General features: G+C 38.1%; 4 protein-coding genes across 4 annotated transcripts in view; all 4 read right to left on the minus strand.

The window, feature by feature from the left end:
- Window positions 1–615: 615 nt before the first annotated feature.
- LOC6624970 (5-hydroxytryptamine receptor 1A) overlaps window positions 616–27,637 on the minus strand; it is a 62,545-nt gene continuing 35,523 nt past the window's right edge. Inside the window, exons 3-10 of the mRNA XM_002049442.4 lie at window positions 11,585–11,813; window positions 11,405–11,530; window positions 10,618–10,734; window positions 6,045–6,117; window positions 5,515–5,945; window positions 4,869–5,000; window positions 4,588–4,713; window positions 616–3,009 (exon numbers count right to left, since the gene is read on the minus strand). Coding sequence (XP_002049478.3) covers window positions 2,263–3,009; window positions 4,588–4,713; window positions 4,869–5,000; window positions 5,515–5,945; window positions 6,045–6,117; window positions 10,618–10,734; window positions 11,405–11,530; window positions 11,585–11,806 — 1,974 coding nt within the window. The 5' untranslated portion in view covers window positions 11,807–11,813 and the 3' untranslated portion in view covers window positions 616–2,262. The remainder of the gene's footprint in view (window positions 3,010–4,587; window positions 4,714–4,868; window positions 5,001–5,514; window positions 5,946–6,044; window positions 6,118–10,617; window positions 10,735–11,404; window positions 11,531–11,584; window positions 11,814–27,637) is intronic.
- Window positions 22,736–23,392, minus strand: LOC6624969 (dynein light chain roadblock-type 1). The gene is made up of 2 exons (XM_002049441.4): window positions 23,246–23,392; window positions 22,736–23,180 (listed from the first exon to the last, which is right to left on the minus strand). The coding sequence occupies exons 1-2, from the start codon at window positions 23,296–23,298 to the stop codon at window positions 22,874–22,876; spliced, it is 360 nt and encodes a 119-aa protein (XP_002049477.1). The 5' UTR covers window positions 23,299–23,392; the 3' UTR covers window positions 22,736–22,873.
- On the minus strand, window positions 23,645–24,530 carry LOC6624968 (leucine-rich repeat-containing protein 40). The gene has a single exon (XM_002049440.4). The coding sequence runs from the start codon at window positions 24,419–24,421 to the stop codon at window positions 23,708–23,710; it is 714 nt and encodes a 237-aa protein (XP_002049476.3). The 5' UTR covers window positions 24,422–24,530; the 3' UTR covers window positions 23,645–23,707.
- Window positions 24,998–26,471, minus strand: LOC6626664 (uncharacterized). The gene has a single exon (XM_002049439.4). It carries the CDS (start codon window positions 26,412–26,414, stop codon window positions 25,161–25,163), a length of 1,254 nt encoding a protein of 417 aa, XP_002049475.2. The 5' UTR covers window positions 26,415–26,471; the 3' UTR covers window positions 24,998–25,160.

Below are 27,637 nucleotides of genomic sequence, written 5' to 3' on the forward strand. Positions count from 1 at the left end.
GAGCGTCATTGTGTCTGCCTTCTGGCTGCTGAAAATTGTTTTGTGAAAATTAGTTTTTAAACTTTTCTCGCTCTTTTGCCATCGTTTTTATTTTTGGGTTGCCATTTCGTATGGGAAATGAAAATCTAAGCGCAATGTGCGAAATTAATTTGCATTCTGGTTTGGTTCACGTTATCATTTTATTCCCATTTTGGGGGAGGGGCCAATAAAAATCAAATTTAAATAATTTTTAATTTATTTAACTTTACTTTCATGTTTAATTTTCCTTTTTTCAACGTGTACACTTCGAATTCGCGCTGGCTCGTTTCGATGTAATTGCTTTCAAATGGTAGAGGAAATGCGATGCATTGGGAAAAACTTTTTCGTATTGGCTCTTTTTGGGACAATTTTGATGGGATAATTTTTATGTCCATTTTGAACGCTGATGATGTTGAAATACGCATCACTAACAGATATGCTTGGAAAAAAAACTAGACGAGTGCGCGTTAAAAATGAATTAGAATAAAATATGTTCTCTTAAATAAATAATAAAATTGTGATTTGTTTGCGGACAGGCACGATAGAAACACCATGCAGAAAATGTATTATTATTATATTTATTTAAACTTTATTGCATTTAAATCCATTTCACAACTTATGACATATTTTTGTTGTTAAACAGTATTTCGCTCGGTATATGGTATTGAATGTATTTGTATTTGAAATATTTTCTTGTCTAAACTAAAATTGTCTTAAGTTTTAAAGTTATTTGTTTGCATTTAACTATTGCTTTTTAGCTACAAATGATGAGTCACTTTAATTTTCAATTACATACCATAAACTCACATAAATTCATGATAATCACAAAGTTAGGATTTGATTTTGTTTTTCATTTGACATTGTGCAATTTTCTGATTGATTTGATTGTTGCTTGGAAGAGAAAGAACAAGTACTTTATGTGTATAACCACGACTCTTTAAAACCATCAACATTTAGATGAGCTGCAATATGCGTAATATATATATTGTTGAATTTGGAGCAACTGACAGAGAACAGATCGATTGAAAGAATCGTAGTAGTATATAGCTTCTTCAGATTCACAATTGAGTAATAAGTTAGCTAAATGTCTGGCCATTTGGAAGAAGGAAGTCTACCATCTCTATTAATAAAAATTCTCAATGTTCATACACAACTTATTTATCTAATACGATAGATTACTGCCATTCGGGCAATAATACACGAACCTGCCTACTAAACTACGATTAGATTAACAATCAAACCGAATGAAAAGTGTAAATAGTGTTTGATTTGCCTTTGCCACACATTACAACATACCTATGTTTACCTACTAGATTATAATATATTTGTTTTGATAATACACACACATTTGACACACAATAATCTGTTTTAGCTTTGAAGCTCGCTTATGGTAAAAATCTATCACAAACATACATAAAATGAACACTTATAATGCTTAAAACTGGGGCAATAATTGTTTACGCCTTATGCAATTATTTTGAGATTGAAGGTACTTAAAACTGCTAGAATTTTGAAAGTATTCGTATCATCCACGTAATTTCTTAATTCAGATTGGAAATTGAAATTAAAGATGAAATTAGTTCTCAAGATCAGAAAGTTCAGTCACTTGTAATTGTATATAAAATGTTTTAAAATATAGTTTTTTGAATAATTTAGCCAGGATGTAAATTAGAAAGAAATTGCATCAAATAAAATGTTAATCAATGTCAATTTCTTTTTGATATTAAAAACATTTCGCAAAGTGCAAATTTCTAATATTTAAAAAAATTAAAATCAGAGATTCGAAAACGTAGATTAACTACAAACAAATGCTTTAATTTAAACTGCAAACAGTACAAACCGATTGTTAACTGATTCGTTGCTATAGAGAGGGCTACAACTTTTCAAGTTTTATTTAACGCTAAAGGACATGCGCAATATATAGACAGACATACACACACACATTTACACACACATTTAGAGCTACGATGCGTACACGTTCACGGTTCGACCGCAGCAAATAACATAATGCTAAATATCCTTTTACTTGCGATACTCGGCCATGGACTCGCCCGCCAGCGACAAAGACGGCGGTGGACTGTGACAGGCGACGCGCACGCGGCTCAGGCGCAGGCTGCCCGTGTGATGGGCGCCGTGGGGAGCGTGAAGCATGGCCCGGGCCTGTGCCTGCTGGTGCAGCGGGTGGTGGGCGCACTTGGCCTGTCGGGCCAGTTGATTGTTGGCGAGTATGACGTCCTCTGCGTACTAAATGTCCGGTATGCTGCGACCGGCGGCCAGTTTGGCGGCTACAGTTGAGACGGAAGCTGATGCGGATGCATCTGCGGCAGTGCCGAGCAGCTTGCTCTTGGCGCAATTGGCATCATGGAATAGATGCTCACAGAGCTTTGGCTCTGATGTAGAAAATTTACTCAGCTCGGCGGCGGTGGCTTCCTGTGCAGCGGCAGACACGTTCAAATGCATATCGCTGTGCTTGCTAAACGAGGTGGTTTGATGCTGTTGCGGCTGATGTACCTGATGCACATGTCCATGAACGCCCACGCCGGCGTGCTGATGATAGGGGAAGTGCGGGAAACTCTTCTGCATGGCATGCAGGTTGCCCGAGCTGACGGTGCGCTCCAAGATCTCGCCCCAATACTTCTCCGAGAGACCCTCAATGTCAGGCCGTACTGTGGCATAGCCATCACCAGCAACCTGATGTGCGTGACTGTGCGCTCCACTGCCGCCCAGTGTGCCCCTGATGTACTGTGAGGCGCTGCGGCTCAAACTGTTGGCTCTGGAACGTGCACAAATGCCAAGCACAGAACCGCCAATGGCGCTGCCAATGCCACCGCCAACACCGCCACCAACCCCGCCACTGGCACCACCATTATTCGCCGGCGGCCGCGAGGCGGGCGGCTCTGGCGGCAACGGAAGCGTTGTGATTTCAAAATCGTTAGCATTGATGTGACAACAGGCTGATTTGTGTTCGGGCGTGTCCTCGCTGGGAAAGCACTGAAACGAGTACAAAGTAAAAGCATCATAAATCTGGTCTAAGTTACGAAATTAATAAGCATTTGAAATTCGCATTTGTTACAGATAGTCTAGTCGTATAACTGAGGCCAACAATCGGGCAGCTCGTGACTCGTGACACGAATACCGTATTATGTTTTCGCCATAAGCACTATTTTTTCAAATCTCCAATCTTATTATTTATATTTTTGCTATTGTTGCAGTTCATTTAAAAAATAATATCTTTTTAAGAATGTTTGTAAAATTTATTATAAGCAATTTTTATTTAAATATATTTTATTATGGTCTTTTATTAAATGTTGAGCTTATATGTAACAAAATTGAACCAGTTCCTAAATATGGAGACTGTAATTTTTGACTTGTCTAAATAATGTTTAAAATTGGGAAAATTAAATTATTGTTTTAATTAATAATTGAGTTAAATTAATAATATGAACATTTGAAATGTATTCTTTACAAGTTATTCAATAAATATATGCAATTTAAAAAAATATATTTATTTTCTTAACGTTAAGCAATATCTGACACTAGCTCTTCTCTTGCGCCATAAATTCGCTCAAAATGACCTCAGTTTTGTTTGAGTTTTTCGGAAGTAAATCATGCAACTTGACTGCGCTTGCCAAAATGGATTTGCTAGCCCCATTCTATACTTTTCGCATTCCACCACAAAATAGAGAGAGTTTTCATGTTTATACCCGTTTGGATTGTTTATACGCCGCTTTGGATTTTCTCTTTCATAATTCAAAATCACTTTTCACTGTTTGTGATTACAGTTGTTGTTTGTTGGACGCCGAAGCGAATTTCCTGTTGTATGTTGCTTGCACCTTTTGGATTTATTGCCCTTGGGTAGATGGCTCTGTTCGATGGTCCTTGCGTAATTCTGGTTTAGTTTTTGGCATTCTGACAACGCAGCTACATGAAATCCCTCAATATATGCTAGCTGATTTTGAGCAGCTTTTGTGCTCAACTTAACAACTTCAAAAAGGGTTGGGCCAGCTACGAATAATGTGATGTGCCGGTGAAATGAACAATCGTTGGGGAAAAATCTTCTCTCCCCAGGGGTCAGTAAGAGGATAATCAGAACAAATAATGTAACTACAGTGTTTAGTTTTAAAGTGTGCGTAATAAATTATTCAAAATCAATTTGTGGGAGCTTGATAAAGCTTGTGAATTTTTTAAATACAAAGTAACCAACGAAAGGTGCACCGAAATAAATTTAAAAAGTGGCTTAGAAAGTGGTTTCATGAATTTACTTCCATATTGGCTAATCAAAATTGTAAAGATAAAGGCAAGTTTCCTTTTATTAAACGCAATCGCGTATTTGGAACACAATCTTTGCAAGAATAAATTAAGTATCTGGTAGATCCTTCTTTTTTAGCAATGAGCTTTAGTTCATTTTGAAAACCTGACAACGATAATTAAAAAGGGGGAAATGCCGAGATTCATATACACAGAAATGTTTACCGCAAAGCTACGATTCAATTAGACAGAGCATGGAAAACGTAAAAATGCGAGAGCCGAGAAAATGTATGTAGGAAAATAAATAAAATACAAGCTCACCTTGTTGGGCATCAATTGTCGGCTAAGGCGACGAAAGTCCGAGTTTAGCAGCCAATACATAAATGGATTCCATAGACTGTTGCTTAACGATGTCCAGGTTACCAGGAAATCCAGAAATGGTGGCAGCTGCAAGCATAAGGTGGGTGGTTGGCGTAGAAATGTAGAAGATAAACACACCACAATCAATATATGTTTGTGGCTAACATGGCGTATGCGCAACATAATCGCACAAGCTGATTACGTATGCGACACGTGGGCTGCATATGCATATGAGTACTTGCCTTGGAGCCAGTGCAGGCGGTCACAATCTCCTGAATGGTCCACGGTGTGACCATAACAATGAATCCCAGCGAAATGGCCGCCATTGAACGTGACGTGTTACCGCTTGAGTTCTTCTCCTGTATGGGCACAATCTGCAGTAAATGCACATTATTTAACAAACTAATTAAAAGCACCGCACATAAAATGTCATAGTAAAAACAACTAATTGGGGTATACCACATGTTGCGGCAACAGGAATGTATCGAAGTACATTTTTAATTTGATTGTGGAAATTTTGATTTGAATATTGTTGTAATTTGATTGAGTTAAGCTTTTTATGTGCCAAATATAATTAATATAAAATGTACTTAAATGTATTCAAAAATATTCGAGATAAGCTTATTGTGAATATAAGAAAAATAAATCAAACAGTATTTTGAGCTTTTCTAAAGTTATTTGAAGCTAAGCAAGGGCTTACACTTTATTATATTCTGAAATGTATTTATGTTTTCAAATATATTTACTTAAAATTATACCAGCATGAAGGCAGTTTTTCTCTGTCATATATTTAAGTATTAAATGCGTTAAATTGTGGAACAAGTCTAGGCCTGCCGTCGGGCTAATTGAAATTCCATTATAGGTAACCACGTAAAGACCCTGACTCACCTTTTTGGTAATCTTGTTTGTCATGCTTGGCATTCCGACGAGGCCCATGCTCATGGCCATGCTCAAATGGTTCATAACCGGTGCTCGATGATGATGCAAATGATGCGAGTGTCCATGGCCGCCATGTCCAAATATGTGTGAGGATTGCTGCTGCTGCTGATGCTGATGCTGCTGCTGCTGCTGCTGATGCTGCTGATGTTGCTGCAGTTGCTGCTGGGGCGGATGATGCGGATGTGGATGATGTGCGGCTGCTGTAAGCGGCATCGTTGGATCGTTTAAGCGAAAGCGACTCATATGAAAGCTGGAACCGTAACAGTACATCAGCACCATCGTGGTTGGAAAGTACAATGCACAAGTGGACAGTATGCGGTACGAGGGTTTACTATAAAATGGCTCGCATGCCATTAGTCCCGTGTTGTTGAAGTAGTAGCCTATATGAACGGATATGCAAATAGATAAAAGCCAAATGAGCAGCTGTTTTCAGTATTCGATGGGCAGGTGTAAATGGGTGTGTGAGTGGCTGAACTCACCTTTAGGCAGCACCAGAAGCCCAAACACCGTTAGGCTGATAATCCATGTTAAGCTCAATATGGCAACACAGCCCTGCAAGACACACACACACACACATAAGATACATTTGACTTTTGTTTAGTTGGTGTGGTTAGAGTTAGGTTTAATTTGCCATCTAAATACGACCCCACAGTTACCCAGCCGCAATATCTGTGTTAGCCATTGCCACATACTCAGGGACAGGCACAGCTCCCACCTCCTCTGACGCTGCTCTTTCAGCTGACTCCAGCTGGTTGTGTGATTTATGGCTGGTGAGGAATTATGTGCACGTTTCTGATTTTAAGTCGTTTTGATGCGCAACATTGCAGCTACACGTTCTAGTCCATTTGTAATTACCCATCAAAAGACAATTTTGTAAATGGTTTAAGCGTGTGAGGTCAATGGATCATTTACAATGATGGCGCACATGATAAATGTATCGCTTTGTGACTTCATATTAAAATTTCTTTTGGCTTGTTTCAAAAAGAAGGAGTCAAGTTAATTGTGATCAGTCATAAGGCGGGAAGTAGGGAAGCAGTTCGTAGGTTTTAAAAGGATTGGATTATTTCTCTCTGGTTCTTAGTTTTCTAAACAAAATTTAAGATTTAATATCCTGACACTATGTCAGATTCTAAATATTTTTTTTTTAATTAATAATTTTAGTTTTAAGCTGATAAACAAGTCGCAATAAAGACAAATTGATTGGCTAATGCTAGCATAATTATTATCAAAGCAAACTATTTCAAAGTTATTTTAATTATCAGTGTGAACTTGTTCACAGATAAACTCGTAGCACCGACTACTACTGCCATATTTAATAAACTAGTTCGGTGTGAACAAGTTAACGGACTGAAGGCTGGCTTACAAATCTCACTTATTAGCACTTATAGCTGGCTGAATTATTCTCTTTGAGCTAAAAGCTCTTTGAAAATCATCTTCCAGTTCATCACCCTTAAAGCTCTGAGTTCTCACTCAGCTGAAACTATCGCATATAGTTGCGTACAGAGCTATGTTTACTAATGAAACCTTTAAACAAAGTTGTATGCCAAAGTGTTTTTGCCTTGAAACATTGCCTATGGCAAACAACATCAAACGCCGAGAGAAGCAGTAGGGTAACCTTCAACAAATAAATATATATTTTCTAAAAAAGGGCAACAGCAAATGGAATTAAAAACTTTTGATTACGTTGAAAACAGTTGGGCAGAGGCCAACCACAGGCGGCACACAAAATGAAACATTTGTGAAAGGCTGCCACAATCATAACTGACTGACTAACTGACAAACTGACTGACTGGCAGGCCAAACAGCTGGCAGCTGAATGGCAGCCGAAATGAGAACATTTTGCAGCACTTCGAGCCTTTCAACAAGCCGACAATGCCAAAAGGTTGTCGGCACAGTGCAAAGTACTCAAAAACTAGCTACTATTTCACTTTATGCCAACATCTTTTATTGTTTATTTAATTTACGCTCTTATTTGGTTTGCAACGTTTTCCTCTAAGCGATCAACGGATGCGTCAATTTAAACTTTCAACAATGCGTAAATTATATGTAAATGTACACGGCAAAATATGCAGTATGAAGATTACTTCACAAACATGCTATAAATATACATATTTATATTTTTGCTATTTGTATAAAATTTTTAGACATGAAAATTGTTTTGTATACTTAACGGGAATTTGAAATTTATTTCCATACTTTGCATTTACATTAAACATTTATTCGAGAGTTTACTCTCTATTACAAATATTTTGATATATTTGCAGCTAGTTTAAAACTGAGCGAAAAACTAGGGATTTTTACTACCCTTGTAAATTATGAGATATAGAAAGCTCGAAACTGGAGAGTTTGATAAAAATCTCTTTGAAAACCGATTATTTTGCCATATAAAATCCCACTATTCGACCGATACTTCCTATAGTAGCTATATATAATAGTCCGCTGATGATAAGATTTTGCATATATACAGGGATCACGGTTTAATTAACAATTCGCGATTTTGGAATAGTAATCTTAATATAAAAACAAAATTTCCATATTAAAACTTGCTTCTCGACTGGTAGGTATATTATATAGTGGTCCGATCCAGCCAAAATTCCAAAATTAGTATTGTCTGCAACAGCATGCAAGGTTTCAAGACGAGAGCCTTAAAACTAAGAGACAAGGTCGTTCATCTATCTATCTTATCCATATCCATGTTGTTGAAAGATAAAGAAAGCCACATACAGTTAAGAATTTTACCAAAAACATAAAAGATTTCAATTAATCTCTGCTCTTACAAAAAATTGTTATTATCATAAATGAAACAACATCATTTTCGCGCTTCCTTCGAGATGTGAGTTGCAATTTATGGGAAGTTTCAATAAAAACATGACAAAAGCTGAAAAGTTGAAAGTTTTCAATGGGCCATTACAAGGCGAAAACTGGGCCAACAAATTGCGTGGCCCGAATGTCAGACGCCTCGGCTGGCGACGTCAGCAGCCATTTATTAATTTTCGACAGTGCACACTTTATTACAAATTGGGCGTGGCTGTGCGCCAATTTCGCAGACTCCAGTCAAGAATTGCATACCAATATTGGAGCAAAAAAGCCAAAGCTAAACAAAAAAAAAAAAAGGAAACAGGCGGCATCCCAATTTTATGCAAATATTTTCAACTAATATTTTTTCTCGCATTTTGCATTTTTTGCCTTCGCGTTTTTTATGCTTCTGCTGCGCTCTGTTCTACCATTAACTTTGGCACTTGTGGGTCTTTCAAAATACGCATGTGCATATAAATTTTGTTGCGGGCATTTACTGAAATTGCGCAATACTTTGGCTGTTGCTCTTACCGAGTGCGTACGTTACAGGGACAAACGTACTACATAAATATTAACTTGGCATCTTAATGGCTGACTGCATATTTTGTAATAATAAATGGTAAATAAAAGGTTTTTATGATAAAAATGAGCAAAAGTAGTTTGACATTTTCCAAAAGTTGCATTTGTAACAAGTTTTGGCAACAATTGTTCAGAGTTGGAGCATTTTTTATCAAGTAAATTGGCAGACGGACGGGCCTGGTCACAGCGAATGAGCTTCAAAGTCGACACTTCTTCCTGTTCCTGTCAAAGCTAACATCGATTTTCATTTCTTGTCGAGCTCAAGGAAAACAAAGTTTTTGGGCTAGTTAGAAGTGCAGCGTTGCCACCTTGCAAGAAATTGGAACGAAACGCAGCGTGAGAAAAATAAAAACAGATTCCGATTGACAGTTTAAGTGTAACAACAAAATATGACCGTTACGCCATGTGATTGTTCAACTGAAAACAATTTTGGTAAGAAATTTAAAAAAATTAAAAATAATTTTGAAAAATGTGCTGATCCGTCATGTAACAAATGTGAATTATATATATTTACAGTAGCTTATACTATAAATAATATTATTTGAATTGAATATTTATGAGTCTCTCGCCTCTTGAAAATGTTTTGTAATTAGGAATTTCATTAAATCGATGTACAAAATAAATATATAAAATATTTGCTTAAGCAAATTGATATATTTTGAGTTTTATTTAAGGCACCCCTTGATATTATGTTATGTTAGTATCCATTTGCATATTTAAACACAATTCATAAAGGCAACGTTGCACGGACCCGGACCGGACGGACTTCTCACCCGTTTTGTAAATGATACGCGACGTTTCGCTGTCCAAGCCCAAAAATTATTTCTTTCCACTTCCGCAGATACATTTTTCTTGTTTTTTTTCCTTCCCCCTCCCATTCGCTTTTACTTATGCTTGGGCTAGCCTTCATTTTTGGGCGGCTGCGTAAATGTTTGTTGCCTCATAAATTATGATGTGAGAGCGTCTGCGTGTGTGTACGTGTGAGTGTGAGAGAGAGAAGGAGAGACCGACTGGCAGCCATTGCTCGTTTGCCGTGCCCTGCCTCCCGCCTGCGGTTGGGGTGTCCGTCGCCGCTTCAGGCGCCCTCGTTCCCTTGGTCCTTGGTCCAGGGCCAGGTCTATGCTGTGGTCTACGTATTTAGTCAAAGTCAAACAGTAAAAAAAAACGTAGGAGAATACGAAAATCCCAGCTCGCTTTTTTTTTATCCCTATTTTATACACTTTTCGACTGTTTAGGCTGTGTTTTATTTCTGCTTGCTTTGCTTTTTCATTCTTCATCTGTTGGCGCTTTGTTTTATGCTGCGTGTTTTGTATGCAGCATTTTAATGACTGCCAAAGAGCTTAAAGCCCATTATCCTTATTTATCTCTGCGTAATTGGCACATAGATGAGTTGTTGTTGTTGTTGTTGCTGCCTATTAGATTTTATTGGCGCGTGATTTCTTGGTAGTTCCCCATACGCCTTTGTTTGTTGCCTCTGTCCTTTGTGATAAATTCTTATCTTAACTTGTCCCACAGCTAATCGCGGCTGACAACGTGCCTTATCTGCCTTGCCGCGTATTAGTGGGAATTACAGAGTGTGTTACGCCAGAGCGAAAATTATGCAACTCGCGCTCTGCCATCGCTCATCGCCCACCTCGCCTCCTTGCCGCCTTGCTGACCACCGTCTGATCCACTTACCTTCTTGCTGGAGTGTTGGTAATAGCGTCGCGGATGCAGCGCACACATGTATCTGTCCACCGCCATGCAGACGAGTATAACGGCGCTTTGTTGTGATAACGCTCCACGCAGCAGGGCCTGGTGAAAAGTCAGTCGGTGTGGAAGGTAACATGGAAGGATGTGCCGGATAAAAATTTGAGTAGGTTATTTAATATTTTCTTTGATTTCCACTTTTTAAGATAAAGAATCATTTTTTTCGTTTGGCTTAAATTTAAATTTCAATATAACAAGTAAAAGTCGTAAATTGGGGTTTTTTTTTATGCATTACAAGCTAATCGAAGATTTTAATTTTAATATTAAATTAAAATTATCTCTGATAAATATTACATAGTTGTACTTATGTATGGGCATTTAGGACTTTCTGCTTTTTAATACAACGAATTTAATAAAAAGCTAAATGAACTAATATATTTTTTGTTTAAAAAGACTTGTATGTATTTTGTTTCAGTTGGAAACAATGCTAAATCTAATTCAACCGGTTTTAATCATGACCTCTTTATTTAGTTTTTGTATTTGTAATTGTGTTTAATCTCGAACCATTTTATGTTGGTTAGCCAATGTAAACAATATTACTTTATAATAAGTGCATTGTTGTACGTAGACAAAAGTATATTGGTTGTCTGTTTAGTTGACTCGGCTGTCGTGTGAACTAAACAAAAGGCTCTTTGTCTGGTAACATTAGATTAATTGAGCTACATATGATAGCTTAATTGGCAACAATAAGCCAGTGCCTGGCGCCCGTACTCACCTGTATCTGGCAGAAGATCTCACCATATGGCCAGCAGTGAAACAATGCAGGCATTAGACCAAATGGTGTAATTAGCAGGCCAATTGTCAGGTCATTCAGCGCCAGAGATGTGAGCAGATATCGTGGCTAAAAGCAGCGTCCACTTAGCAGTTAGTTTGTTGTTGCTTCCTGCCGACTCACCTGTTGATGTATGTAGGCGGCGTAGCGGCGATTGTTAATGACAAAGATGACCAGGCAGTTGGCCCCAATCACACCCAGAGTTAGCACCAATATCAACACCGCCTCAATTGTCTCCGCTATGCCAATGTGCACGATAAAGTTGTGGCCCGAGTAACGCGGATGCGAGCAACTGGAATTCTTTACCGCGGGCGCTACAAGCAATGAGCCAGTCTTGAGGTCCATTGCGATGCTGTAATTAGATCGATTAATTTGTAGTTAAATATTATTTTTCATCTGATTGTTCAAGTCAGATACTAACTAAATAAAGATCACATTACAACTGTGTGAGTTACTTGAACAGAAAATGAGAATTCTTTATTAAAATACTGCACTTGCCACTGTCATTAAATTCTTTAGTTTTTAAGAAGAAGCAGCTGGATGAAGAAACGTTTGTTTAATTAATTTAAAGAAGTAAGCGAATGAGCATCTCGCCTAGTTAGCTTTGATTGTCTGTTTGCCTTTTGTTGGCCGAAAAGGCAGCGCTGGCAGTTTGGTCGTTAGCGCTGCATTTGCGGTCAGGACGTTGACGTCGTTTCCGGTTCCGTTTCCCATGTGCAAATATGCAAAATGGCGACAATTTGTTACGCCATAATCAAGTCAAAACATGCGAAAGCGACGCCGCGTTGACAATTTTTTAGCAGAAGGGCATTGTGGAGGAGAAAAATCGCATCAAAATGATAAAAAAGAAAAGAGTAGAAGAAACAATATAAGTGAAAGATATTGTGGAAGAGAGAGGGAGGGCGGGGGGAGAGATTGCCAATATGGCGGCATTTCCGGCTCAGCCAAAATAACGCGCTGGAATAATGAATCTTTACAGGATAATTGGATGATTTTGCGCGTTTTTTGTGGCTCGTCTGGTTTTTAGTGCTTTCACTCGCGATAAATCAAAACCACAGCCGGGCCGACGTTGATGTCTTTGTCTCTTCTCTCTGCTCCCAGCGCTGACATTGAGAAATGTTTAAGACTAGAGTAGAGGAACATAACCGAATACTTATTTGCTTTAAAGAGTTTTACTGTGGAAAAAACGTTCCTAGACACCGCCCTTTGTCATTTATATTTTTTGTCTCTTAGCGACGTTCTTTTATTAGGTTTGGCCATGCTTACAATGTCATATCCCAGAGAGCTCTACGTCTGTGATTTATCGTGGTCGTCTGAGCGATGCTGTGTTTATGCTAAGTCCACAAATCACCGCATGAAATATAACCAAACTGCAAAACATTAAGCCCAATAGTCCAGTGTACTAGATTTACTACCGCAAAAGACTGTAAGGCATGTGATTAGATCGTCTGGCAGTAGCACAGAATGCGAGATATTCAAGAAGAGCATGACAGTTTAATCACTCAATATTCAAATGAAGCTTGCATACACTGGGAGAACACATTGTGGACTTATAACAACTATATTTGAAACTATCTTATCACACTGATAACTATAATGTAAATGCTAGGGCTTTATTTCAGTTTAGACCCAGATAAATACTTTCGAGAAGTAATGGATAGCGATCCGCAAAATTACTGGAATATTTTCCTGTATTAGAATTTAGTTAAACAATTGAAAACGTCAATTCAAAAAGTCATTTTGCAGTGCCACAAATATCCATTGGCATGATGCAATTCAAAGTTGCTGCCAGTTAAACCTGATAGCCATTGAATGCGGCACTAATAAACCGACAGACAATTGAACCGGGATAGAGCACTGCGGATTGTCCACAATGTGCTTGCCAAAAACCAATTCAATTTTCAAGTAATGAAAAGAGGAAATTCGCTTAATTCCACGTATTGTTAAGTCGGTCCAAAGCGTAACCGAAACAGAACCAGCTACACCGAAACAGTAACAGGGCCAGAAGCCCAAACCGAACAGCAGCAGAAAATGGAGTAACTGCAACATTGGCAAGTGCCCGGATTCCAGTGTCAAATGCAAGACCGCGTAATTGTTTTAAAATGCGAATAAGCGAAAATGGCAATAAAAACGGTAGGGCAAATGCGCAAATCAGCGTTTGCAATTTAAATAAACGCAATTTTCCAATGGCATTGCAGCAGTTGAAGCAGTCGTACGTTTAACTTGGTTCAACCAAACTCATCAATATTGTATGCCCGAGCAGCAACAACGACAACTAAAACAACAGCAACAAAAGCAGCAGCAATGTTGATGAACATGAAAATAACGAGAAACGAACCCGAACATTGGCAAAGACAAACGGCGAATAAATAATTTAGTTGCCGGATTAGAGAGCCACAATCCGCTTTTGAATTTACACTCAAGTTACTTCCATTAGTGGCATTTGGTAAGCGAGCAAAACTATTGCATATCATTAGGCGCTGCCGCTTCAGGCTGCAGTTGTCAGCAACCGCACGTCGCTTGCATAATCCACGCCCAGACTTATAACACCAACTTGGCACAGGATTTGGCCAGGATGACAATGACAACGAAAACGGCAACGACAAGAACAACGTGGGTGGGTGCGTCGACTAGTACAACGTCATGCCACGCTGCCTGTAATTGTGTCCACAAAATGACAAAAAGAAGCACACAACATGATGAAATTCCCCATTGAATTGTTGCTCGACTAGGCTATACTCTGCACAAATTAAGTGGAACATATAAACATAAAACCTTTTTAGCTTTAAATAAATGCAAAACTAAATCTAAACAGTAACAAAATATTTGTAAGACAAAGTAAGGTATTTACAAATAAAAGAAAATGTAAATAAATACTCTTATCAATATATTCTGGCTATGCGTTAATCGCCAATCAGTCAGTCAGTCTGTCAGTGAGTCAATTATCACTGGCTTATTTATAAGTTTTATATATCTGTTTACTAAGATTTTTGTTTTGTTCTATTGTCATAGTTTGATGAAGGGTTTGTAATAAGCGATCTTTTATTCTATTAAGTATATCTGAGTTTTTCTTAATATCGATTACAATGGAATTGAATTGATGTGTCAAACGTTTTTTGAATAGTTCGTATTCCCAAAATACTTCAGAGCTTTCTGAATTTTAATAGACAACTCTTCTTAAAGACTTTGGGGTATAGAAAAATTAGCACACAACTTAGTAAGATCTAGTCCAAATAAATGCTTGCATCTCAAATAGGTTGGTAAACATGCTTCAGAATGTATTATCTATTGACGGGAGTATTGAGTTATTGTATAGAGTTTTCTATATTCCTAGACTAAAATCAATTAAAATGCTTTACAAATTTGTCTTGTGCTATACAAAAGCGTAGTTGATTTTAAAATCTGTCAATCTACCATATTAATATTAAATATTTCCACATAGACCCATTAAACCTGTTTCAAATTTCGACAGCATAAATTACAAGCACACAAGATTATTTAATAGGGTATAAAGCTTTGAGAGCCAAGCTGTAACACAATACAATAGAATGCAAGAACAAGACAGGAATTTAGGACTGGTGAGAGGGGAAAGGGTTATCAATTCTGTATTCACAGTGCGTTTTGTGTATGCAACGAATGAGAGTCCGTTTGTATGGTTCTTTGGTGTGCGTGCGTGCGAGTGTGTGTGTGTGTGTGTGTGTGTGTGTGTGTGTGTGTGTGTGTGTGTAGACTGGCGCACTATGCGTGCGTGTTAATGCACGAAACCGTAAAGTCCGACCATTTATTCAAGCTGAATTCGGGCACAAGCCGCTCGTTGCATTTCATGCACACTTTTACACTTACACACATGCACATATGAAAAGTTGAAACTGGTGCCGTACTGCGGCTTTGTTCTTAAGCCTGTGTTGACAGCCCTTGTGAGTATGTGAGTGTGTGAATTCACGTCTGTGTCTAAGTGTGTGTGTGTGCATTTCAAATGCAAATTTGCTGCGCACGGATTTTGGATGCTGTGTTTTTCTTGTTGTTGCTGCATTTTGGCAGCATTTGCCAGCTCTGGCTTATTTATAAGATTTGCTTTGAAGCAACGCACTTTGCACATGGTTCAAAGCTGATTCCGCTTGACAAAATGCCCGAGTTGCCAGCAGCCGTTGACTGATTGCGCTTCTTTATTTTTTTTTTTTGCACCCAGGGGCCAGCAAAGTGATTTAGACCGCATTGTGGTTGGGGCTGAAGAGCAATTTTGTGTTCAGAGATAGCCCAAAGCCGTGAGGCAACTGGCTGCAGTTAATGGAGCTGTGTTTTGTGTTTGATTGACTTAAAACTTTTTTACTTTTTGTAAGTTAAAAAGTCAAAGGAATTTCGCTGAAAATTCTAACATCAATCAGTTCAAAAATTTGTGCCAATGTCACCTGTCAAATGTTTCAGCCAGCAGGTCGAGTCGTTAACAAACTTGTTCGCGTCTTTCCACCAGTCAAAAGCGATGAATTTTCATTTTCTTGATTATAGTTAAAGCTGACGCGAGTAGGTGTCAGCCACAGCTGTGCTAATTGATATCTGCTTGGCTGTTCTTGTGGAAAAGTTAAAATTCATTAAGTTCAACATGGCGTATACGTGTTAATTTGTGAAATGAATTATGAAATGCAATTGCCAAGCATACATATTGTATAATTGCCAGATGTCTTTCAAGTGTCAACATTTGATTATTACTCTTTATTATTTGCTTGCAAACAGTTCTAGCTTGTGAGTCAGAAGTTTGCCTTATTTGCTTTGAATATTATTAACAATTTGAAGCACAGCAACAGCTGTGTCTGCTTTATATATTAATTTAATTAGGATTAAATATGATGATCATCAAAAGGAATATGTGCAGCTGTTCTTGCAGACAGTCTTAGAATATGTGAAAGAATTTGTACTGTATAAGACTGTAAATAAATTTAACCAAAGCAATGTCAAGCTGCAGTAAATGATAAGAACGAAGTCTGAGTTTTCTTAAGGTTTAAGCTCTTCGAACTCATAAATGAATTGTTATTAAATGTTATTCAATTAAGATTTTAAATCACTTAAATTAAAGCTTAAGACATTAAGCAGCGCACTGGAATGCATTGTTAGATAAATCTCTCAAAGCGACTGAAACCGTGTTAAATGTCTTGTCATTAACATTAATTAATTCATATTAAAATGCTTGAAGCTGAAATTCTGACAGCGCATAAAGTTTTATGACGCCCAACTGTTGCCTGACTCTCTAGTCGAAGTTTTGCAGACGTTTGTGCAAATATTACGCATACGACACGATGGCCAAAGTTTTCGCTTATTCTTATGCATGTGCAGACACATTCTGATGGGGTGCATAAGATTTTCAATTACGGGGCTTGGATTTCATGTTGAAAAACTTACACATTTAACTTTATAATAAGCAATTTTGTGGTGCTCTTTGGGGCTGGCATTGAATAAAACCAAATTATGGATCATTAAGCCAAAAAAACAGAATTACGTGCGTTAAATCGCAAGCTATGGCGGTGGGCAGAATTTTCAGAAGGAGAAAGAGAGAGAAGCAGGGTTGGCCGGATGTGTGCATAAATCAGTTATAACATAAATGATTGATTTTATATTATTGAATTCAAATAAAGCACATAACATTATTTGACTGGCATCCGCCACCGCAGCTTGATGACTTGATGATGGGTCTGTCAGCGCCGGCGTCGGCCTCAATTCGATTGCTATGCAAAGCGAATTTACAAACGAGTCTAACAGGCTTACGCAGAGAGAAAGAGAGGGCTGGCTTATGAAATACCCTGTGTTCAATATATTCAGAACTTTGTTCAAAAATGTGTGACTCTTTCGGCAGTTACATGTAATACTTATTTCTTATATGTCTTAAGTTGCTAAAAGCACAGCAGATGTTGCTTAATATAACACAAATATTATTTCTTAATATTCTTAAATTCTCAACCTCATCACACTTTGCACTCATCCCATCACAGCGTATGCTTGATTCAGTTTTGCATAATAAACGTATATTACCCATTTTACAATTGTTTTTGATTACAGGGCATTGAAAAGCACACAAAATCCGCAAAGCCGGATAAAGTTTTAACCAAAAACGACGCAAGCGGAATATAATAAATACGTGCAATGCATTTCTAATTTTTATGTGCTGCCAATGCTTTTAACATGTACATAAAAGCCAAAAACGTTAAAACTTTCTACAAAATAATCATCCGCTTGCCTGCAATTAAAGAGGTGAAAGCCCAACATATCTGTTGGGTATCAGAGGGGGTGGCGGCAGTTGGGTGAGGGGGCGGGGGTGTTTGTTTTTTGTGTTTGGCATGCGTTGTCACGTACACGTAAAAATGGCGTAAATGCTTTAAAAGTTGCATCAAAGTTGTTATGAAGTATTTGCCCAAGCCAGGAAAAGGAGCAGCCATCACGGCTCGATGCACACAGACACATAACAAACACACACAAATACATGCAAACGTGCACACACACAATCTCACTCATGTGAAAAAGTCAGAAAGTCATTTAAGAAATTGCAACGTTTGCAGAAAGTCACAAGAAATTAGCTGCAACATTTTCGGGTTTAAGCCAAATTTAACCTCTAGTTATATACTGTACGTATACGTATACTGTACGTGTGGTATGTGGGTGTGTGCGTGTGTGTCTGGTGTGCAAAACAAGTTGACATTTGACAGTGGAATAAAATGGCTCAAATGAATTTAATTCAAGGAAACTAGCAATGCAGCATGGTGCAAGTTTCCGGTGAATTGATTTAACAGCTAAAAAATGTTAAATGATTGTGTATCGAATTTTTTAGACATTACTTTAACAAATAAATTGAATGAATATACTTTACTTTAATTAATGAAATTTGTTAATAAGCTACCATAATGTTTGTAAAATTAAATTACAAATATATATTTGTAATGTGTTTTTTTGTAAGACTTTTTCTTTTCTTTTAAACCTTAAAATTATAAATTTCTTAGGTTTTCAGTTTGTAGCATAATTTTACAAATAAACTCCACTGTGTGGAGCTGCTTCTAATAAGGCGTGGCCCCGCCTTTTTGCCAGCACATTTACGTCGCATTGTAAACTTGTCTGTAGTTTTGGCCTGAGGCCAATTCGTGTTAGTTTTTGGGTACGAAATAAGCGTAGTTACCCATGTGTATTTGTGTGTGTGTTGTGGGTGGATGTTTACTTTTCTGGATAGACTGAGGTGTAGACAGGTAGCTGACGCTATGGCTGTCGGTGTCCATGTCTGTGTGTGTGTTTGATAGGCACAGCTCATTTGGACTGTGCCGTGACTGCTGTTTTCTTTTAGCCACTGTATGAAATTATGGTCATGCCCCTTGGCAGTTGTGGCATTATTAAGAAATGTTCGTTCTGTTCATGGTAAATGCCAGGCTATGAAGCAAGTACATTTTCTGCGTGGCCGTCAGTTTGTCAGATTTTAAGGTATCAAGATAAAAGCCTGTGCCTGTAGCACGAAGAAACTTAACATAGCTGTGTGGGTTTTATGCTGCCCGAGTTGCAATTTGTGCTTAGCTTAAGCTGCGACTTGTGGGGTGACTGAGAAATATGGTAGAAGCAAATCTTTACTTGTAATTAAGTAACTTCAGTTGCATTATTGTTTACATACAGTGCTCAAAATAATGATTACATTTAACAAGAACAATGCCAGTTAAACATTGAAAATAATTAAATTTACGATTTTCGATCTGCAGCTGTTTTGTGCCCTTTAATTAATAAAACGCAATTAAAACTAGAGCCAAGTTAATATTTCTCACAAGCTTATTGACTCAAAGACAACACACATGCACAGCAAATATGTATGAATAGTTGACTCGTATGCTCTATGCTAATGATGTCTGCCCTTATAGGTGTGTGTGTGAGTTCCTCTAGTCGCATCCGTTGATTAAATAGTCGTTTATTAAATGGTAATTGCATCCAAGTTAAATCAAACGAGTGCCAGCACGCTTGAAGGCGAACGGAGCTGAAGGACCCAAGTTTAATTGAGATTTAATTGGAATGTAATTAAAATTAATAATGCCTTAATATAAAGTGTAAATTGCGGATGCTTTTGTCCTTCAAGACCACTGACGTCAATTACAAAAACAATGATCGCATTAATTCACAGCAGAACAATGTGTGAGAGCATATGCGTGTGTGTGTTTGTCTGAGTGTGTGTTGAATCATTTAATTAATGCGTGCGACCACACGGCGTATGAGCAATTCCTTTTATTTTGCACAGTCTATTCAATCAAGATGCAGCGATATATACGTTATAATTAACAAAAGGACTATATTAAGAGTGCAAATATATCAATTCTAAAGAAGTGACATCTATTTAAGTACATTACTGCCATTGATTGCCAAGTATAGTTTTTTTTTCAAATTTTATTACTTCGATTTTTCCAATTGTCAACGTAAATATAAAGCAATCAATAGCACAGTTAACTCTGAATAACTGGCAAATAAAAATGAGACAATAAGGTGATCATAAATGCGCCGTCATTTGTAAATCCTGACGTCAACTAAATCATCCGCCATTTCCCACATGCTTTGGGTCAGCCCTGGAACTAATTAGGACAACACATGTTGAACGGCCCACATCTCGCATGATGAATGCTTCACAAATGTGGCAGAGGAAAGACCATTAGTCACTTAAATGCTGTGTTAAAGGGACACTATGCTGCACAATGTGTCCTGTCACAGGACATATAGGTGGTCAGCTGCTGGGCCGGATGCTGCTTAATGGCCATCGTGCAGCTATTTTGCAGTTGACTTCAGATATATAAATAAACAGGATGACTAACTTAATTAGTCATAAAGATGTCCTTTGATAAATAATAAAAGGGAAATGATTTTTTGTATAAGCTCTGCAATTGTCTTCTTATTTGGGAAATTTGAATGAAAGAGCACGAAGCTAAGTGGAGATAAAGATATTTGTTAAGCTTAATGAGTTGGGAATTGTGCTCACAGCATCTTTTCTTCAGATTCATGTTCTTATCAGTAAATGGATTGAGTTGTTTGAATCTTTATCGCGATTATCGAAGGTATGAATGTATATTTTAATATTTATCACCTTAGGCCCAATTCAATTGAATTGTCAATGTCTGCGAAAATAGCCCGAAACTGTGTAAATCTCCAGCGAGGCGTTCAGCAATTTCACGTTTCATCAAAGTCAGACGACAGATTCAGGGATTCCAATTTAGCTGGAGGCGATGCGAAGGCCACATGCAGTCAACAGTCGAAATCCGATGTCAACTTTAATGATTTTCATGGTCATTTTATATGTGCCTGTGTAGCCGTGCACAGTGGGGCAACTACTCTTATTATTATTTTGCAGGCGGGTGTCAATGCCATGAATGACGGCAAGTTGAATGCAAATGACTCATGATACAGAGTATGGAGAATTTAAAGATATTTGCAAAAGTTTCGAGTCTCATTGACATTCATATTTCATAGGCGCCATTCGTCACTTTTACATGATTAATAACTCTTGAATATTCATTAAAAATCAACATCGTGTCGTTTGTTCTGTTTACGGAATTACATATATTGTATTGGCGCCGGAGTCGAATAAATTAAATGTCAACATATGCCATTGAATTTGTCCACTTAATCACGTTGTTACCGCTTCAAGAGTCAGCGCGGCTTAACGATATTTTTATCCTTGTGGCAGGACGATGATAAATGAGAATTCGGTGCAGTCCAAAGAGTATTTCAGCCGTTCTTTGCCGCTTATTTACAGAATTTTAATCCTTCTTCGTAATATTAATCAAACATGCAACTCAAAGTGTTGTAAAATGATATTCAATTTTTACAGTGTGGTTTAATAAGTAAAACAGCGGTATAATAAAATAGGAATATTTATATTTTTAATTTATTGCGCATATTTCTCCAAGGAATAAAAAATGTAGCTTTAATATGGATACGTGGATTAATAATATTGTTGAATATTTGTTTACATTTACCTATTTATTTATGCTGCATATTTTGCTAAGGGCTTAACGTTTTATAAAAATATACATTTTTTGTTACCGCCCGCAGCAATATTCTCTCTCATTCTAAATATTTTTCCATCCCCCCCTCCCTTTCTCGCGACCAGCATAAATATTTGAGCGCTGTCTGTTAATACAACAGTTAAACAAGGCACCAAAACATATGTGCACAATGCGGATAAATAGCAACAAAATATAATTCCAATACCGCCACATAAATGGTGGAAAACAAAAGCAAAATTTTAAACAAATACGCATACGTTAATGCAAAATAAAAGCCAATATGGATACACAAACAGTTGGTGTGTGTGTCTTTTGTGTGTGCGTGTGAATTAGCCCACTTAGCATAGGCGACACGCACCATTTCGTGGCATGGGGGCTTCCTGCAGAAACAAATAATGCCAATAGGGCAGAAACAAAATGCTAGATATTGAACAAATAAACAAACAAAAATGAATCGTCTGACAAAGCGCACTCGATTAGTTGATACCCTTTAGTCATACCCTTTAAAACAACTTATGATAATATTGCACTCAAATGAAGTTAAGAACCAGGCTTATTTAATCTGAAATTAAGTGAACAAATACTTATTGCATAAATAAAAATATATAAGTTATTTAAATATGTTATTTGAATACACATACTAAAAATACCTTTTGGTAGATTTTGGATACAGTACGAGTAATTTCTTTGGTTTCTTTAGACTGAGATTTATACAGAAGGATATATAGCAAGGCTTGAAGCGATATACACTTTTGGATTCCGACTGGGTATCATAGCCAACTTAAATACGTGGAAATTTAATTGCTAATATCTGTGAAAATTTGGAGCCAAAGACTGTTTGATATTCGATTTCTCGTCTCTGTTGCAAAGGCCCAGAACAGAGATTGATATTTAATGAAGCTGGACATCACCGCGACGCGATCTACACAAAGTCCAAAACGTCAACTGCAACGATTAATGAATGTGTCGAGGTAATTGAGTTTCGACTGGTGCCATGCCCGGTTCAGCAGACACACAGTGGGGCTGTCTTTATTGCCTGTGCATAATTGACGCTTTGATGTATTGCCAGCAATGTTTTGCTGGATTTGTAAACCGTTTATCATGCTTCAATCCAGCCAACGCGTCGTATACTTAATATGCTTTTATTGAACATTTGGTTTCGGATTCGATAACAGTTTTTGTTTGCTGGCGCTAATTTGTCCACAAACTAACAAAATCGATTTAACAAACACTTTAAATAATTGCAATCTGTACAATGAATGCTCATGAATTTTCAATTGCTTTTAAATTTCGCCAAGTTTTAATATGGAATCCAATAGGCCTAATATAAAGCATATGCTATGATATATGACACACACACCCACACCCACACCCACACATATACTTTTTTTAGTTGTGCATATAATAACTATTTAGCTTTTCGTTTCAGTTTCTGTATGACGACCACTATGAACTCCGTGTTGAGGGACACGTGCACCTCATGCGTTTCGGAGCGTAAACGCATAAAGGTCACATCGTTAGCCGGATCCAAATCCCTTACCACATTGCGTGCCATTGTGGCCAACGGCTTTAGGAGAGAGGCATAATTATATGTGCGCCTCTGGCTAACTGTGGAACGGATTGGCTTGCCCACCGGATCCATTATAATAATTTCGCGTGCACCTCGCTTTTCAAAATGTTGCACGAATGCATCGCCATCGTAGGCTTGATGCTGGCTATAAAGCATTACACATGGATATTTAACTTAATATCGAATCGACGGCTACAATTTATAACTTACGCAGATGGAGTACTAGAACGTGACTTTTGGCTTACACGTCTCGATTCCGCCATTTAAAATTATTTTTGTATTGCTCCTTAGATTTTGTAAGAAAACTTCTCAATTGTGTAACAAATATTCAGAGACTGCGCGCAATGAATTATTTATTAATATTAGTAAATGCTCTGCCTGCTTCGATGCTTACATTTTTTAAATGTATCGATATTTGCTCTCAACCAATTAACTAAACGCAAGGACAGAAATAAATGAAATACTATCACACATTAGATACGTTGCGCATTTCTGAGAACTCGTAAAAGCATTACTTGGAAATGGCAGGCAGAAATAAAAGCCAAATAAAATCGTTTAAGGAAACCCAAATAAATACATTTTCTTGTTGGTTAATAATAGTCAAACATATGTTTCTGCAAATATTTAAATACGATACGATTTTATTAAAATTAGACAAATATCGCAAGTTTTCTAGAGGGGAATGCGTCCTCGTAGATAATCCATGGTGGCTGCGGTGCCCATTGCTAAAATTTGATGACGTGGCTGACGGAACGGATTCCCAGACAATTTCAACTCAGTTATATTTGTCATTTTACCCAATACGGGTGGCACCATCTGAATATCGTTGTTGCTTAGATCCAGCACATTGAGCTGGCTCAAAGCGCCGAGTCCATCTTCGGTGGCATCCAGCTCCTTAATTTGATTATCGTTGGCAATGAGGGTTTCGAGGTTTTCCAGCTCGTAGATGCAGCTAGGCAAGTGATCCAGGCGATTGTGCGATATGTTCAATTCGCGCAGCATTTGAAGACCGGCAAATTCCATGGGCAAGCCACGCAGTAAATTGCATGACAAGTTCATAACATTAAGGCGCGAGAACTGCGATATGAACGTGGGTATATAGGAGAGCTGGTTTTTGGCCAGAACCAGCTCGGTGAGTATTTCGCTCATTTTGTGCAGCTCAGTCGGCACATCAGTCAATAGATTGTCCTCAAGTCTCACAATATTGACCTGTTCTTCGCAAGCCGTGTCAATGACATTTCCCGGCAGATTCTTCAGCTGTGCTTTACCTAGACTCAGAACGCGAGTGTTACGCATCATGTACTTGTCTGGAAATGGTTTCCCTAACTCAGAAGTTTCTTTTTTCCCGCCTTGATGGCGGGGACTGTTTAAACCATCACCGACCATTGTTATCGAAGTGAAAGAACACCAAAAACAGCTGCTCACAACTTTAAATCGGAATTTTATAGGATTAAAACGAATTGGAGCTATACAAATGTCAACGAATGAAATATTAATGAATTTTTAAATTCCATTTTAGACTTAAATAAGTTATATGTGAATACATTTTCGAGGCTAACATGTTATTCCAAATACATTTTCCTTGTTTGTGCACTCCAAATATCTTAAATATTTTTTGCAACTGAAGCGAATGAAATTGAGTTGCAATTAGCTATTTAATGCAAAAATACATTATGCCTGCTATTGCTATTTCATTAACTTCCGTTCTTCAAGTTAGAACTTTATTTGCTTAATTGTAGCTCCCAAATGTGTGCATAAGCCAAAGGCTTATGTTGCGTATTATTTTAAAATAACCGGGAGGGGCGGCTTTCCGAATACATTTTACTGGTTTCAAGAACAATGCCTTAGAGACAATTATAGAGGTATATCAAAAGCGGCCAAATGGCAAGGATTATAGATAGTTGAGCTTGTGGAATAATGCATTTTTGCAGACTGACTGTTTGCATAAAAACATTCATAAAATTAACATACAATTTTATATTGAGCTTATCTTGAATTTCTAAAAAGATTACATCTAGGTAGCAAAAAAGTCATTTCAATAACACATGGATAGGGACGGGCCTGATTAGCTGAAGGCTGCCCCTATCGGAAATTTGCACATACGCATATTCAATTGGGCTCATGTTCAAAGCACGCCACAGTCTTTGAGGACAACCAGCTCATGCTTCTTGGCCAAGTGCGCGGTGGCATCCTGAATGCGTTCGAGCAGCTGCAGACCCTTGCGGACCTTGCCAAAGGCAATGCGCTTACCATTCAAAATGGACAGCGGCTTGAAGCTGAGGGTAAAGTTGAGGGCGGTGCGCGCATTGCCGCGCACATAGCGACTGGGAAAAGAGAGAATGCCCGCATCGACGCCATGGTTGAGCACCTCAAAGTCATGCTCGATGTTGCTCATGTCAATGCTACGCTCGGGATCCAGAGCAATGAAGCCCTCGAGCCAAATGGGCGCAAAGGTGCGAGTGAAGCTAATGCTGCGAGTGTTTTGGTGGGTGCAGACGCGCATGAATTCCAGCACCACCTGGGGACAGGCCTCCGTGAAGAGTTGAATGGTTAGGCGGCCCATAATGCGGGTGCCAATCACCTCCAAATCCATATAAATCTGAGGACGCAGCAGCTTGCAGAGTACGCCCACGTCACAGATGTTCATCAAATCCTCGTACCGATGAAGCACATGCATCGGCACCTCATAGCTAAATACCTTGGACACCTTGGGTTTGCTGCGTCGCGTCTTGCCCAAGTGCGGATCAAACAGTTTGCCGCCCTGATGAAAGACTTTATTTTTCTCCTGCTGGTTACGTTCCTTTTCCCGGGCCAAGCTGGTGTTACGCCAGCGACCGGCGGCCAGGCGATCTGGCGACTTGGTGAATGTGCGCAGCGTATTGTTGCTTTTGCGATAGAGAGCAGTGAGCATCTCCATGTAGGATAGCTCCATGCCATTGCCCTCACTAATCTTCATCTTTGGCGGCGGCAAGCATGTGTTCACCTTGCCCTTGATATTGGCCAGGCGATCCCGATGCTGACGATACAGATCTCTCTGCTCATTCATTCCCAAATGGGAACGAGACTTGATCCTGGGTAAATGCGACTTGGCTACGGGCGCCGGAATTGCCCGCTGATGGTATTTGTGGTTGTTCTTCAAAGCAGTCACATTGATGTTAAATGTATGACTGTGCATCTTGGAACTATTGTCCTCAACGTCCGGATTACTATATACGGGATTTGTTAGTGTATAGGGTCCACGCTTTACGGCAGCCACATATGGGGCAACTTTTTGGCCAGCGGCCAACGGCTGCTTCTTCGCCCGCAATTCATTGGTGACATCCTTAATAAACATGTTTCGCACGTATTTTCTTACTCTATCCAAAACGAAAATGTACATATACTAGAATTTTTTCCGGATAACTTGTTGTGGTACTCGAGCTGACTAGAATATGAAAAGGGTAACCTAATAAGACATACAAATATCAATTTTCCATAGGCTGCTCGGATCAATTTGGACTTTTTCAATATATTGTAATTCATGATGTTGTCCTGTAATAAGGGTATTCATTTACTGCTGCCTTAACTAAGACATGTTTTTAATTCATGTTCAGTTGGTATTCAATGGCTGAGAGCAAATCTTCAAACATTTTTACTAAACTACCTACACTAGTTTTTAAATAGTTTCGTTCTTATTGTTGAAATAGAATACAAATATCTAAAAATTTCATATCAAATTTAAGTTTTTTATATTATTAAAATTTTATTAGTATTGAATTGAATTTTTAGATTTTAAATTTGTGTTATGAAATAAATATATAAAAATAATAAAAATTATTTATAAATAAATGCCTTATTATTATTTTGAGGTAGATATTACATTATTGTAACTTGGATGCACTGTTAATTTGTTTTTGTGGCGAGCTCTGTGTGGCACACACAATGTGGCAATCAAATAAAGGATACATAAATGATTGCTGCCAAACTGTAAATTGAACGCAATCATGTGGCAAAACTTTGGTGTCCGATAAAATGAACCAATAAAGAAAATGAAAGCAAAAAACCCGCCCAACCGCCGATGCGTGTCAGAGAACCTGAGGACATTGCCATGGGCATGAATAGATTGTACACCGATAATAAACCAAAGCAGAGTAAAATAAAAAAAAAGGATGAAACATAAATACTTCAAACTGGAGTGTTTGCTATGAAATACCCTTTAACCAGATCGAAAAGCTTATTTTTTGTGAAATTCGAAAAAAGTCACTTGTATATATATTTCGTAATAAAAACGTTACCGCAGTATTTCAACAAATTTAGTAGGTTCGGTTTTATCCATATCAGAGATCAACAACATTCCCAATAATATTGCTTTCTCCTAAGTATGTTATCAAAACCTTAACAGCAATTTCTTGCTGCTGTTCTTTAGAGGGTATCAAAAGCAAAATATTTAATCAAAGCGAGTGAACCTAAATTGGCAACCACAACTGCATGTAATCTGGATAGCTGGCAGGCAATTCCAGTGCCGAGGGTTAATAATAGCCAACGCGGTTTTCCGGGTGGCATACTTGATTGAAAAATGCTCAATCAATTGATGGAAATAAATTTATGAACTTTAAAACGATG

The sequence above is a fragment of the Drosophila virilis genome, chromosome 5 (assembly GCF_030788295.1).
Source record: "Drosophila virilis strain 15010-1051.87 chromosome 5, Dvir_AGI_RSII-ME, whole genome shotgun sequence".
NCBI classification, from domain to species: Eukaryota; Metazoa; Arthropoda; class Insecta; order Diptera; family Drosophilidae; genus Drosophila; species Drosophila virilis.

What these genes read in the sequence shown, in the direction of transcription:
- LOC6626664 (XM_002049439.4), bottom strand. Translation starts at nt 26,414, where the DNA reads ATGTACATTTTCGTTTTGGATAGAGTAAGAAAATACGTGCGAAACATG.
- LOC6624968 (XM_002049440.4), bottom strand. Translation starts at nt 24,421, where the DNA reads ATGGTCGGTGATGGTTTAAACAGTCCCCGCCATCAAGGCGGGAAAAAA.
- LOC6624969 (XM_002049441.4), bottom strand. Translation starts at nt 23,298, where the DNA reads ATGGCGGAATCGAGACGTGTAAGCCAAAAGTCACGTTCTAGTACTCCA. An exon ending in CGTTCTAGTACTCCATCTGC is followed by an intron (nt 23,181 to 23,245) that starts GTAAGTTATAAA and finishes AATGCTTTATAG; the next exon opens with CCAGCATCAAGCCTACGATG.